At 51.9% G+C, this 14,201-nt stretch overlaps 1 protein-coding gene across 1 annotated transcript; it reads right to left on the bottom strand.

Annotated features, from left to right (window-relative positions):
• Positions 1-7,625: 7,625 nt before the first annotated feature.
• On the bottom strand, positions 7,626-13,284 carry Creld2 (cysteine rich with EGF like domains 2). Its single transcript, XM_051160176.1, has 9 exons — positions 13,064-13,284; positions 12,889-12,971; positions 12,186-12,296; positions 11,633-11,724; positions 10,705-10,881; positions 9,687-9,782; positions 9,054-9,137; positions 8,216-8,311; positions 7,626-7,796 (listed from the first exon to the last, which is right to left on the bottom strand). Exons 1-9 carry the CDS (start codon positions 13,193-13,195, stop codon positions 7,648-7,650), a joined length of 1,020 nt encoding a protein of 339 aa, XP_051016133.1. The 5' UTR covers positions 13,196-13,284; the 3' UTR covers positions 7,626-7,647.
• Between the last annotated feature and the right edge of the window lie 917 nt (positions 13,285-14,201).

The raw sequence follows: 14,201 nt of genomic DNA, 5'->3' as shown, positions 1-14,201 counted from the left end.
GGGCATCTCACAGCTGGGCAAGGTGGCTCACACCTGTAATCTTAGCACTCAGGGAGGCAGAAGCAGGCTGATCTCTGTGAGTTGGAGGCCAGCCCAAACTACAAAGTGAATCCAGGACACCCAGGGCTACACAGAGAAACCCTGTCTCAAAAACAAAACCCCAGAACAAACAAAAAGAGCATCTCACTAGTGGTCTGAAGCTTCCCAGTAGGCCCCACTTAAAGTCTTCCAGTCCTCTTTTTTTTTTTTTTTTTTTTTTTTTTTTTGAGACAGGGTTTCTCTGTGTAGCCTTGGCTGTCCTGGACTCACTTTGTAGACCAGGCTGGCCTTGAACTCACAGTGATCTGCCTGCCTCTGCCTCCCTAGTGCTGGGATTAAAGGTATGCACCACCATGAAGCTGAGGACTAAAGCCCTTAATACAGAGGCCTTTTGAGGAGACACTTAAGATGCAAACTATAGGCATTAAAGAGATGGTTCAGTGGCTAAGGTCACTTACTGCTCTTTCAAAGGACCAGGTTCAGTTCTCACTACCTACATGGTGGCTCACAACTGCCTGTAACTCTAGTTCTATGAGTTCCAATGCCTCCTGCAAACTCTGTGTGTGTGTGTGTGTGTGTGTGTGTGTGTGTGTATATGTGTATTTGTGTATTTGTTGAGCCCAAGTTGGGGAGGGGCAGGTATAGCAGAATCTCCAAACCACCCTCCAGGCAGCCACAGCACCAGCTGAGAAATATGCAAAGACCTGCCCACCTCCCTCCTGGACACTAAACCCATAGCTAGGCTTGTTATAGTTTATCTTGGCAGGGACAAGCTGGCTTAAAAGAAACAAAAAGACTGTATGTCACAGGAACGTTGGGACCTACTGTGTGCTCCAGGCAGAAGCTGCCCTAGTGGGTGAGGGGAGCTTGATGGTCATGGAGTCATTTCCTGAGGACATGGGCTGAAGAGCATGGTATAGACGTGGTGTTAGGAGGCTCTCAACAACACAGGAGACACAGTAAAAAACATATGCTAGCACAGCCTAGGAGACAGACTACAAAGCCTGCAGGGTGGGTGTGTGAAGGCAGCCGCAGAGAAAGAAGCAAGTATCTTGCTCCTCCAGGGGGGCTAGAGAGTACATAGGCCACCCTAGAGAGGCTGGGGGAGACATGTTGGAGTAGTGACAGAAGCTGTCACAGAGAGCTGTGACAATGACATGAACGGTGGTGCAGGTAGCTTGCTTTTGGCTGTCAGTAGCTGGAATGCAGGCTGGTTGTTTGAGAAGCAGGCTGGCCTGGGGCCAAAGGCCTGGCTAAGGTGAACAGAACACCATGTTCCTGGAGATAGATGGGCAGTCAACCAGAGAACTCAGCCTGCAGGGCAGGAGAAAGCAAGGATGCGTGACCGGAGGCCAGGCCAGCCACTGGTAAAGTTGTGACCCATTGCCCAGTCTCCAGACTCAAAACCCCCTGAAGAAGCTATGTCCCTAACATTATGACAAATCCCACCTACAAGGGCCCAGGCCACTGACTTGGGGGGAACCATACAGAGAGAGAGTGAGGAGGCATCTAGTATGTGAAGCAGCAGCCCTGTCCTGACACTGATGTCCTGAGGCACCGTTCTGGCTACCCCAAGTGTGGAATTGTGGCCACATCCCACCTGCTAATGTTGAGTCTGCACCCCTAGACAACAGGCAACACATCCTCAGACCCAGAACAGAGTTGGGCATCAGTATGAATTCTGTCCTTGGTCACTCCAAGAAAAGTTGTCAGGGATACAATTTAAACACCCAAAGGGTGCAAAGGTGGTGTCTTCACAGCAGCTCCATTCATCCCACTAGTATGTCCACTACAGAAGGCAAGTGGATGTGCCTAGGGGGCGGGAAAATAAATGTCACAAAGCTGTCTGAATAGGAGCCAGAGATGGCATCTTGACCACTGCAAGGTTCCTCAGTGGCTCCAGGCTTTTCATATCCCTTGCAGGCATGTGTGCTTCCCCGTTTTGTTTAGGAGGGGATCTATACACTTGTGTGTCTGTGACGTCATGGTTATATGTGTGTGCTTCTGCCCAAGGCTGTAGTCACTCTTGTCCTTTGAGTAATCCAGTAGCTGGAACCTGCTGGGAGACTGATAGTGGTGAGGCCTGGTGGGGCCAGGGTGGTGGAGTAAGAGAACTCTGAAGCAGGTCTCTCAGCTGGGCTGGCAGGATATATAGCTTGCCACATGGATGGGTCGCTCAGAGCTTTGCTGCATGGCTCTCACTACCCATACTCCTTTGCCTGATCGTGGGCTCACACCATGACCTACCAGGAGCTCCTGTCACCAGCTGTAATGGTTCAGGGACATGACTACGGTGTATGGACACAGACAGACAGTCAGGAATAGTGTGGCAGGTTAAGGAGAGAATTGGTGCTTTTGTGGTGACTCGGGTCACCTGCTTGAATGGGGAAGGAAATGGCCTCACCGATATGTGGCCTGTTTGATTGGGTGGGTGCTGGGAGAAGAAAGATGGGAATTGCCAGAGAGAAGGGGTCTGGTGTGAGACAGACGGAAAGACTGAGGTGTGGACACAGGCACTGACAACAAAATTCCACCCAATCTCCAAAGGATGTACGTACACTGGAGATGGCTCGTTATGAAGGACAGCATGACTGTGGCTGTGGTAAAACTGACCATGGGAGGAGGATTGTTGAGGAATGCTGACCTCAAGCATGATGTGGTCACTCCCGTCTTGAAATCGGAGCAGCTGTTGGCTGTCCAGTTGAGACCCTCGCAGGATGAAGACTATTAACATTCCCTTGTGAAGCGAGTTGTGGAAGGGTCTTCAGCCTCTTCCTGGAGATCCGGCCACTCCCCTCCTCCTATCTTGGCTTCAGGTGGTTTTGGGGGTGGAATTTATGAGACTATATAGGAGGTTAACGTCTAAGTAACAGGGAGGTTCGAGACGACTCCATCTCTGTGGCTTTCAGGTTGTCACCATGCTAAGGTGGGGACTTTGGGGTGATATTGCTGTCTTGGAAGATCGCCTATGCTCCTGTAAGTAACTCTATCAATAAGCTTATGGCTTTAGCAAGCTGGGATTGGATGGTACTGGCTTCTGTCACAGATGACCTTTTGGGGGTTACAAGATGTTTAGTCACATGTCTCCAGAAATCAGCAACATGTATACCATGGAAGATGTTTTGGACAGTCAGGTAGCCAGAATGGCTTAGTTGGGTGACACCAGCCACCTTGTCAGTCTCTGGGTTGTTACAATAAGCACATGAATGGAGGGCTGGGATAGTTTAGGCAGGAGCTATGCCTTCACTGGACAGCAAGGCTGCCTCAGTGTCTGGGGGTGCACCCAGGACAAGGCATCCCCCTGCCCCTGCCATGGTGAGAGGTTTACTCTCACCCAGCAGACCATGTGTACAGTGTAGCTCTCCTCTGCCCAGAGATCTTGGCTGAGATTCAGGCTACCAAGGCAGATGCTCCTGTCAGCATTTTTCCTCTGTTGTGGATGCCTGGAGCTAGCCATTGTGTGATGGTGTGCGTGTGTGTGTGTGTGTGTGTGTGTGCGCGCGCGCGCGTGCGCGCGTGTGCACGCGTGTGCACACACACACACACACACACACACACACACTCCTGCATTCAAGTGTACACATACTATACTCCGGGCAGTTACATTTGTCACTCAGTTGTGACACAGCATTTCCAGACATTGTACCCCATCACTGGGGCCCACAGTGGCTGCCTGCTGAGAACCACCACCTTGAAGAATGGCTTATCCTCCAGTGTTCTCAGAGGGCCACACTGAGTTATACTTTCCAACAAAGTCAATCTTGGAAAGAACTGCTACTGGTTGAGTACGTAAGTTTCCACTGTTTGCTAAGGGCCAGAGAAGGCTGTACTCGGCAAGGCTCCAGACCTGGTTTTATGCTAAGGCCCAGAGACCTTGCTGGATCTAGAACTGGAGGGTGAGATCCTTTGGATCCTGTAAACATACATGTGCAAATGTGTGTATGTTCCTTAACAGCGTGGCAAGGGGTTGACTGGGCCAGAAAGTCAGCACAGGTCCCAGCTTGATGCCTCAGAGATTGTTGGGCAGGTGAGGCCCACAAAGAAGAGAGGGCATGGCAGGTGCTCTGAGGGAGGACAGCTATGAGCAGTAGTACCCAGATTAAGTGAGAGACCACAAGACTTGAGGCCACAGGTCAAGCCTGAAGCTAAGAATTGTTTCCTTCCCATCTTTCTTGCCGTTTTGAAGATGCTTTCTTATAAACATTGGTGGGAGGGATGGACGTGGGCTTGACAGGCTCCTGGCTTACTCCAGCGTGGAGTTCTGGGGCAAGGTCACTGTGGTGCAGGTCTGGCCCAACCCACACACAGCATAGGGCATGTTGGGACATGGACTTTGTACGCTGGAGTTGCTTGGCTATTACAGGTCCACAGTGCCACCTGCTGGCCAGGCAGGACTGGTGCTGTTCCTGCAAGCCATCCAAACATAAAGAGGGCAACTCTGCCCTTGGACACCGGTCGGCTGAGGTTGAGGAGCAGATGGAAACTGGGTTAATAAATTCTGTAGGTTGCCTGCCCCAAGCCGGAAGGCAGAGTGCTGGCACAGGGGTGCCTACACCCAAACCCCAGGGTCCATGTTCCAGATCTCCCCTGTGAACTCCTGGCCACTGTGGTCAGGGACCCTGCCTGCTCTGTTTGCCTGCCAGATGGGGGTCTTCCTTCCAGTGCCTGTCCACCTCTCCGGTTAATCTAAGCCCATCTAGTGTCCTCTTCCATCAAGCAATGGACCCTCTGCTGCATATGGTCCCACCGGAAACATTTATTTAAAGAGGCAAAAATAGCAGCCACCCTTGTGTGAGAACAGGAGCCAAGTCATCAAGTTGGTGAAATTAGTGACAAGAGCACATGTTAGCAGCAGGAATACCTGGCCCAACACCACAGCACCCACAGTGGCCAGGTCTTCTGTACCTGCAGCACCACTCATGGAAAGAGAGAAGGCTGCCTGGGTGACCCACCGTTCACTAGGATATGTACCTCACCACTGGCCAGGTGGAGACAGTGCCACTTAAGGATCACTGCTTTCAGAGGATGGCTAGCTGTGGAACCTGTCTTTTGGTCACCTGAGAGTTGGCTGTGGTACAAATCTTGGGGAACCAGCAAGGGAGCCTGGCCTGGCCTGGCCTGCTATTGGCTTGCCGAACAGGTCAATGTCTGGACATAAACTCCCTATCTCAGTTGGATTAGAACAGCACCCAGCGGCCAGAGCCAGGCAGGTGGGATGGAACAGAACCCGAGCTGAAGCACCGACCCACCAGACTCCATCCTAGTGTCCACGTGGGAGTTGACCACAGAGGGCCCAGCTGGCATGGTGTCTGTTGTCAGTGAAGGACAGAGGAGAGGGCATGGCAGTGTCCACTCCCTTCATATATATGCGCACAGCTGCAGGGACGCAGGCAGGTCACAGCTTAGGGCAGCACGCAGAAAGGGCATGGAGAGCTGCAGCAGCAGGGCACCCTGCTGGCAAGGCAGGGCTTCTCCAGGGGCCACACACAACCTACAGCCTCATTTTTTCTAATTCTCCTCATGCCCTGATGACCTGTCTGCCCAGCTCAACTCCTGAAGTTCATGCCTTCCTCTGTGACTGCTGCTGTCAACACTGCCGTAACAGGCTCACAGGCCTTGTTTCTGGGGTGATAACTTCAATAGAGGAAAGGCTATCTTGGCTCTGGGTAGAGTTCCAGTGCACGGTCACCTGGCCCACTGCATTGGGAGTCAGTGGTAGACAAGATTCCCTCATAGAGCCGGGTGTGGTGGCGCACGCTTTTAATCCCAGCACTCGGGAGGCAGAGGCAGGCGGATCCAGGACAGCCAAGACTACACAGAGAAACCCTGTCTCGAAAAACCAAAAACCAAAACCAAAACAAACAAACAAAGATTCCCTCATAGTCAAGAAAGGAAGAGTGAGCTAGGATCCCAACACCTCCCCACCCCTGTCCCCCACACCTGCCCCTCGTCAGAAGGCATGCCCACTGGGCTCCAACTCGTTGCACTGTATCAGGAACCAGGTCTTTAGAAAATATCTTCAGCATCACCTGAAGCTATAGTACACGATTTGCTTGTCTGAGGCAGATAGTACACAGGTCAGGGCGAGACAGGATCTGCCCCACCCCGACCCCCATCCTCTACCACACTGGGCACATGCTCAGAGACATCTTGCCAGGTGCCCACCAAGGCTAGTGGATTCTGAGTCCCCATGGGAAGACATGGGTCCCATTGATCTCCCAGCTCTGGTGGGCAGGTCAAGCTGAATAGTGTTAAGGATCCACATTCTCAATGAAACAAACCAACACCTGCTGTTCCTGGTGACTTTCAATGATCAATTTTATTATAAAGAACAGTATCAAAATATATGAATCTGCTTAAGAACCACCAAGAAATGCAGCTTTTTAAAGGGCCAAGTGAATATCAGCTGTTTCGGGGTAGACGGCTTCTTCCTCCGAAGTGTTTTTGGAGAAATGGGGTTGACGTCCATGGGCCACATTTGCTATAGATGATATCCTCTCAATAACTTAAAGGGGGAGTCTGGCTTCGGAACCCGGATGCCTGTCACAAATCCTCATGGGAGGGTGGCTGTGTGGGGTTTTCCTCTGCAACTTCTGTCAGAAGACATGCGGGTCACTGAATGAGTACCCAGCACTGAAGTGCCTTAAGGACGGGTTTGGATGGGATGGCAGCTGGATGCGCAGGTCCCAGTACTCATTCCTCTCTTTTCTTTGGTATCTCACTGACCATAGCACTCATAGGTGTGGATGCACAACAGTTCGCCCTGCTCAGAATGGGCTTCTGGGAAAACTTGTCACTCTTAGCCTCTCTGAACACTGCCTGTTACTAATTTCTATAAGACCTGAGTCTGTCAGACTGAACTGTCTCAAGGAGAGGGGCTAACATTCTGGTTAGTACCTATGAATGTGGTTTGGTTTAGAAACAGGTTTTTTTTTCTGTAGATAATTAGTCATCAAAATGGGGCCCAGTCCATGATGACTGGTGATGTCTTTATGAAAAAGGAAGGTTGGACACACAGAGACCATGCAAGGACTAAGAACATTCTAGAAGGACGGACAGACCCTGACATTGGGCCAGGGTTGCAGAACCCTGGAGGGGCTAGTGCCCCAGTTGTGCTCTACTTCTGCCTTCCCCTCAGTAGGGGGCGTCACACTTTGCTTTCCTCTCTTTCTCCACAGCCATCTGTAGATCCTATCTAAAAACACTAACTGAAACCTCCCCATTGCAGCCTTTCTCACACTCCTGCGGAGCCCTCCTCCTCCATGACCCTGGGTGTGGAATACACAAGCATTTCACCTGTCTTCTGTGCTGTCACTGGAGCAACTCTGTGTTAATTTCTTTTCTTCCTTTCTTTTTTTTTTTAAAAAAGGATTTATTTACTTATTTGCCTGCATGTGTGCCTGTAGGCCAGAAGAGGGCACCAGATCTCCTATAGATGGTTGTGAGCCACCATGTAGTTGCTGGGAATTGAACTCAGGACCTTTGGAAGAACAGCCAGTGCTCTTAACCTCTGAGCCATCTCTCCAGCCCTCTGTTAATTTCTTGGCAGTTTGTGTCTGTTTAGCCTCAGCCCTAGGCAGGGTAGACCACACTGCTCCTTGCCTTCTGCTACTCACCACTTTCTACTATCTGTACACAAGCATCTTCTGTCTCCTCAAAGCCATCGGGGCACACGCAGACAAAGCTCCCTGGAACATTATAGCAGTTTTCATTTTTCCTCTTACATGGTTTTTCTTCTAGTGAGCATTCATCTAAATCTGAAATAAAAATACTTCATTTCAATAAATGATTCCAAGCACACATCCCACCCTCAGATCATGAAAGTTGCTTATTCACAATTCATTTATCAATGAAAGCAATAGAGAGCTTCCTGGGTCTCAGAGGCCAGGCCTCACTAGTAGGAGAGACATCTCAGTAGTGAGGATGGGGAGCCTAGTGCTCTGTGCAGTGCCCAAGATAGTGGAGATGACAGCCAAGTCCCCTGGGAGCTGACAGCAACATAGGGGCTGAGATAAGCATGGCTCCAACCAGTACCATGACACTGTCTGTGCAGGGACAGACCTCATGGCCAGCATCTGTCAGAGGTTGAGGGGTCCCCACCCATAAGGGTCCCCCACTGGGCAAGTGATATGTGCCTTCTAGAAAGTTCATCTTCTCTAGAAGACAGCTCACTGACCTTCACACTGTCCACTCTGCTTGGTGTAGCCAGCGATACAGCCTTTACAATTGGCTGGGCCTTTTCCTGTACAGCCCACACAGGTAGAGTCACATTCTAAAACAAGGAGGGAAGACATCAGACCACTTCCATTTCAGTAAGGCAGGGTGAAGATAGCATAGCACAAAACAGACATTAATGACATGGAGGAACTTAAAAACAAAGCCACCTCAAGCCTAGTGACAGACTATTTCCCCAACTAAGACCTCAGTAACAGCCAAGTAGAGACAGTAGGCTCTATAGGCCTGGTATCGTATTTCCCTGAGAGGACACTGCAGCCTGCTTGCACTACCCAGTACAACTGTACACAGCAGGTGGTAGCCTTGTTCCTGCTGCCCTAGGAATTGCATAAGACCCTAAAATACTTATACCCTTGACTGGCAAATTTGGAACAAGCTGGGTGTGTTGGTGCTATGCCTTTAACCCCAGCACTTAAGTTGAGGAGGAGGTAGACTCTCTGAGACTTTGAGGCCAGTGTGGTCTACACAGTGAGCTCCAGGACAGCAAGAACTACACAGAAAGATCCTGTCTACGAGTGTGAAAAGTTTTCCCTCCAAGGGAAAAGCCTGATGTGATTGAAATGAAGGAGCCTCAAATAGTAGCATGTTCCAGGATCACTGTGATATACAAAACAGTTGATGCATCCAAATGCGCTGCTTTGTTGTTGACTGTCTACTGCTGATATCACCACTTTCAAGTTTCTGAAGCAGACCATGCAGAGGTCACCCTAGTCACACATGCTGAAGGAAGAGAGAGAAAGCCTGGGTGGGAGGACAACAGGTCCCAACGCTCTGGTCACCTTCACATGTGTATGAGCCGTTGCTATTTTCACAGTATTGTGCATCACCACAGGGAGGTGTCTCTGCGGCACACTCATCCACATCTGGAACAAAACAAGCCTGTGAGCAGAGCAAGGTGGCAGGGCTGAGGTACCACCCACGCGACTGGAACGTGAGCATTGTGCTTCCGCACAAGCTCAAACCATCCCTTCCTTCACCCCCACCCCTCAAGGGTGAAACCAGCTTGGAGCCGAGTTCTGAATTTGCCTAAGGCCAAGCAGCTGCTGAGGGGTGAAACCAAAACTAGGACTATTAGAGGGTAGGCAGTGAACACCTGGGGCTACAGAAGACCAAGCCCGGGCCAGCTCCACTGGTGGCCTCGGTACAGGGTTTGCAGCACGAAAGGGTTTTGAAAAGGCACAGCAATAGCAGTGCCATGGCAGGGCCACATGCCCTGGTACTATGATGCTACCAGTTGTGGTGAGGACACTTGCTTAATCTGATCTGAGTCCTTCTCAAAACCCATATGCAGGCCACTTTTTCCTTTCACAGCCCGGGTGCGGCAGAGATGAAAGGCATCAGACGGGAGTCAGACCTTATTGGGGGTCTCCCCTGTTAGGGACCTTTCCCCACCCACCCAGTGTTGTCCTCACCAACACAGGCGTCCTCCACACGTTCCCAGCCCACTTCACACTTGACACAGTCTTTGTTGGTTGGACCTGAGCATGTCTTGCAAGACTCATCACAGGCTAGAATAGAAAGCAAAGGCTATGTTACCGGGGGCCCTTCTAGGAGCAGGTCCCATTGGCTCCCACAGAGGAAAGCTTCCTTTAGGAATGCGGATTTAAGATCGGCAGGAAAATAACAAAAGATGATGAAAACAAGAAACTAAGCAGCCATTAATTCCGGGCATCCCTCTAGGACGTCTGACCACTTCCTTCGTGGATTCACAAAGCATCAAGTGTGTGAACTCAATCAAGGATGCTACTCTGTGCAGACAGCAACCATAGGGACCTATGCTCTGCTGAGGGAATTGACAGGAAGAACTGACCTAAGTCTCAGGAAGAACCTGACCAGGTAACCTTGACAACCCTGGTGAGAGCAAGGAACTGATGGGGCCAGTGCTCAGGAGCATCCTCCAAAGGCCCTGGTACCCATGTGTAGCCATGTCTTATGAGCCCAGAAAGTCCTTGTTCTCTTTGAGAAGCCGTTTGATTAACTGTAGACACACCCCCGCCTCTATTCTTGCCTCCCCTCTCCAAGACCACCTGGCAGAAAACTGAAGGACCTGTCCATCCTTCAGGGACAGCCATAGGCTGGCAGCAAGCCTTTCACCAGCACATTCCAGGTGATCATATAGAACATGGCCCACAACTAGGTGCTAGGTCAAAAAACAAAAAACAAAAACCAAAAAACCCCAGGGCATTTGGTATAGGCATGGCGGAAGCTGTCACATAGGCACTGCTTCCATGTCATTCCCAGAAAGGCTTCAAGAAGCAAGTATCTTTTCCTTCTGGGGAAAGTTTATGGACACTTCCAAAAGGCCACACTGCTCTAGATACCTGGGGCTAGGGGTCAAGGGGCACTCTGTTCCCAGCTACGCAGCCCTGGCAGAGGGCTGTTCCCCGACAGCTCACCATCAGCCAAGCTGGCCAGACTCTGAGTGCTTACTTGAGCAGATGCTGTGGGTCTCATTCTTCAGCAAGCTGAAATAGCCGTCCATGCAGTCGAGGCACAGTGGCCCCTTGTATCCTGCGTGACACTGGCAGGACCCGTCGCCCTCTCTGCTGCCATCTCCACTGCAGTAGCCATTCCCGCTGCAAGGTCTCTCAGACCCACCCTGGCATGCTTGGAAGACAGAAACCTTTGCTTGGAGCATGCCCCAGGGGTTGGCCATATTTTTCCTCACATGGGGAGCATCGCAGTACCTTTCAACATGCTCACAGCCTAACGGCCATTGGTATCCCTGACAGTTTAAACCTGACACAATTCCTGCTGAGGGAACAGGAGCCTGAAAGTTGAAGAAACTAGTGACAGACTATATGGAACCTGCAGGATCAACACTGTAACATGTCCGTAGCCAGCTATGGACAACGTATTATGTGCCTGGGAGGAAATTCAATGTTGTATTCAGCATACAGCCAGGGAGAGACAAGTAAGAGGCACCTCAGCCTATGTGCATATCTGAAACGGAAACTTCTGTCACCTGACCCAGCCTGATCAACATGAGTGGCACAAGTCTGAAGGCTCAGCTCACCTCACAGAAAGGCCAGAGCCAGCTAAGCATGTCTACCACCCCAACACCTATCAACAGGTCTCTGAAGTACAGATGAGCTCCTGAGTCTGTGACCCATCCCCTAAAAGCACATTAGGACTAGAGGCTCTGCACTCTACACAGCAAAGGAGAACTTTCCTAAAGCCAGAAGTTAGCAGTGATGCAGGAGCCTATATTTACAGCACCAGAGTCAGGGTAGATAGAGGTAGGGTCCCCAATGCCACAGAAAGATGGCGCAGTACAAGTCCCCTCTGTGCTTTTAAACAAAAGGGAGTCAGAGGGACAGGAAAGATGCATACATGGGCTTTCTCAAGAAAAACATACCATGACAGTCTGGCCCATAGGTGCCCGGAAGACAGCACGCTTTCAGTGTGTGTACACAGAACCACTCAAATAGGTTAGGGTAGTCCTTCTTCCTGAGGATTTAGAAATGGTCATTAAATCCCATGAATCTCAGTGGTGGAGCACACACAAGAACACGGCCAGTGGGTGCCTGAAGCCTCAGACAGTCTCAAACCAAAAATATATTACTGGTATTTACAAACACACCAATGAGGAAGTTTAACTTATAAATCAGGCAGTAAAGAGATTCGTGTCGCTAAAACCAAAACAAGAGTGCAGTTCACTGCAATGAGGCTTAACTCTGGAGTCTTCACCGCTTATTTTCAGGCCGACTTGGGGTAGGAAGGCACTGTACAAGCCCTCAGAGCTAAGTGATGGGGGAAGAAGCCAAGAGTCAGGTATGCCCAGGACCTCTTGGCAAGCCCCCTGACTCTAAGAGCTATGCTCCAGGAAGAGACAACAGCAGAGCTGGGGTAAAGCGGGAAAGGGATGCAGGACAAGGGAAGAGATCGAAGACAGGGTCCCGGGCACTCACAGTGTCATCCACCAGGCCTCAAGCTGCTCCTCTTGCTGTTCCAAGAGCTGGTTGCACTCAAAGTCACTGCTGTCACACAGGCCCTCCATGATCTCCAAAAGCCGGATCTCACTGAAACACAGCCTGTCAGCACCCCAAAGCACCAGCGCCCCAAAGCTCTGGTCTTCTCACTTTACACACGTCCCCACCTAGAGACTACTTTAGTGAGGCGGGGAGCCTCCACAACCATGGGCAGGGTTAGTCATTTGGGGGGGGGAGGGAGGCTAACGTGGGGTGTTCAGAGGACCCAGGAACGGTAGGTGCCTCCCTCCATCATTATAGGATGAGACTATGGAGAGCTTATTCTTATCAGCCAGGGAAGCCAGAAGTCTTTAGGAGGGCTGGGGGTTCCAGTTTAAGTTTTCAAAAAGCCTCCGTGTGCGCGCGTGAAAAAGTCTTCCAGTGTGTGTGTGTATATGTGTGTGTGCGTGTGTGTGTGAAAAAGTCTTCCAGTGTGTGTGTACGTGGGCGCAGAAGTGGCTGTAGGGGGTATGGAAACCACAAACCAAGGTCAGTGAGTGGCCAGAGGCAGAAGTGACCAATGACAGGTGTCCACCATCTAAGGGGTTCATCCGTGTGCCGGTGGGTGGTCAGCACCGACCCAAAGTTCTGGCCACGGATTCGCAGGGGCCGTGGCCGCCAGCCCGCACAGTTGGGCACCAACCTGAATTCGTACTTGGAAAGAGACTTCTCCTCCCACGCTGTGTTGCCGCCGCCGAAATTCTTCCTGGCTGTATTGGCCATCCCCTGCGGAGGAGGTGGCACCCGCTCGGTGGTCGGCAGTGAACCCCGCCAGCCCCCGCCCAGCGCCGCTGCCCCGGGGCTCGCCGCCCGCCCACCTGCTTGAACTTAGTCACCAGCGTCCGGCACCTCTGGCACATTGTCGGCTTCTGGGAAGCTACGGCTGAGGGAGGAGGCAGGAGCAACAACAGCAATAGCAGCCCGAATGAGGCTGCGAGGGGCAGGTGCATGGCGGGGCGGGCTGCCGGCGACCAGCGGAGTATTGCGGCGGAGTGTCGGCCTCCGCCCACCGGCCCGCGCGCCGGCCGTTCCCTGGGCTACTTGACTGCGTCGCCGAGACCACGCCCATCACTCACCTTGCGCGCCGCCATTGGCCGTAGGAATCCGCCCTGCCTGATGTGGACCAATCCGGGCTCGCCACGAGAATCCACCAATGAGAAGGCCCCGGGTCAGCGTCCCGCGAGAGCGGGGCGGAACAGCAGCCCTTTAGCCTGTCCTCGTGCCCCGCCCTCCATTCCATGGCCTGATGGCGGCCATCTTTACTCCGGGCGTCCGCCTGCCTCTGCCGCCAGTCTGGGCTCGAGTGGCCATGTTAAGACCGGGCAAAGACTTCGCTTCTGGCCCGCGTTTCCGTAGCCCGTTTCCTGCTGAGGGCAGTGGGCTGAGTTCCGCGGGGCTCACGCCGAGAGCGGAAAAGGTTAGCACGCGCCACCGGGGTTGGGGTTCCCGGGAGGCTGGGGCTTTTCCGAGCGGGCTGACTTAGTGCGCGTGACGGCCTTTGAGCTCCTCAACCTGTGGGTTGAACAACTTACCCGAGGCCTGGACCTTTCTTTTTTTTTTTTTTTTTTTTTTTTTTTTTTTGGTTTTTCGAGACAGGGTCTCTCTGTGTAGCCTTGGCCATCCTGGACTCACTTTGTAGACCAGGCTGGCCTCGAACTCACAGCGATTCGCCTGCCTCTGCCTCCCGAGTGCTGGGATTAAAGGTGTGCGCCACCACGCCCGGCTGCGAGGCCTGGACCTTTCATCCGTCCGCCACCCTCTTCATCTGGCGGCCGGAGCTGTCACCCGGTGAACTGAACTCTGCTTATGGGACCGGCTCAATGCGGTTGGGGGCCCACAAGTAGCGAACATTTCCGTTGTGGCCTCAGGCAGTACGCTCACAGAGACAAATGGCTTGGATGAGGGGTAATAAATATGCACTATCTGGATTTTTAGAGAACACCTATTTGTGCAGGT

This window comes from Acomys russatus, chromosome 17, assembly GCF_903995435.1.
Source record: "Acomys russatus chromosome 17, mAcoRus1.1, whole genome shotgun sequence".
NCBI classification, from domain to species: Eukaryota; Metazoa; Chordata; class Mammalia; order Rodentia; family Muridae; genus Acomys; species Acomys russatus.
This window is presented reverse-complemented; position numbering and strand designations above follow the sequence as displayed.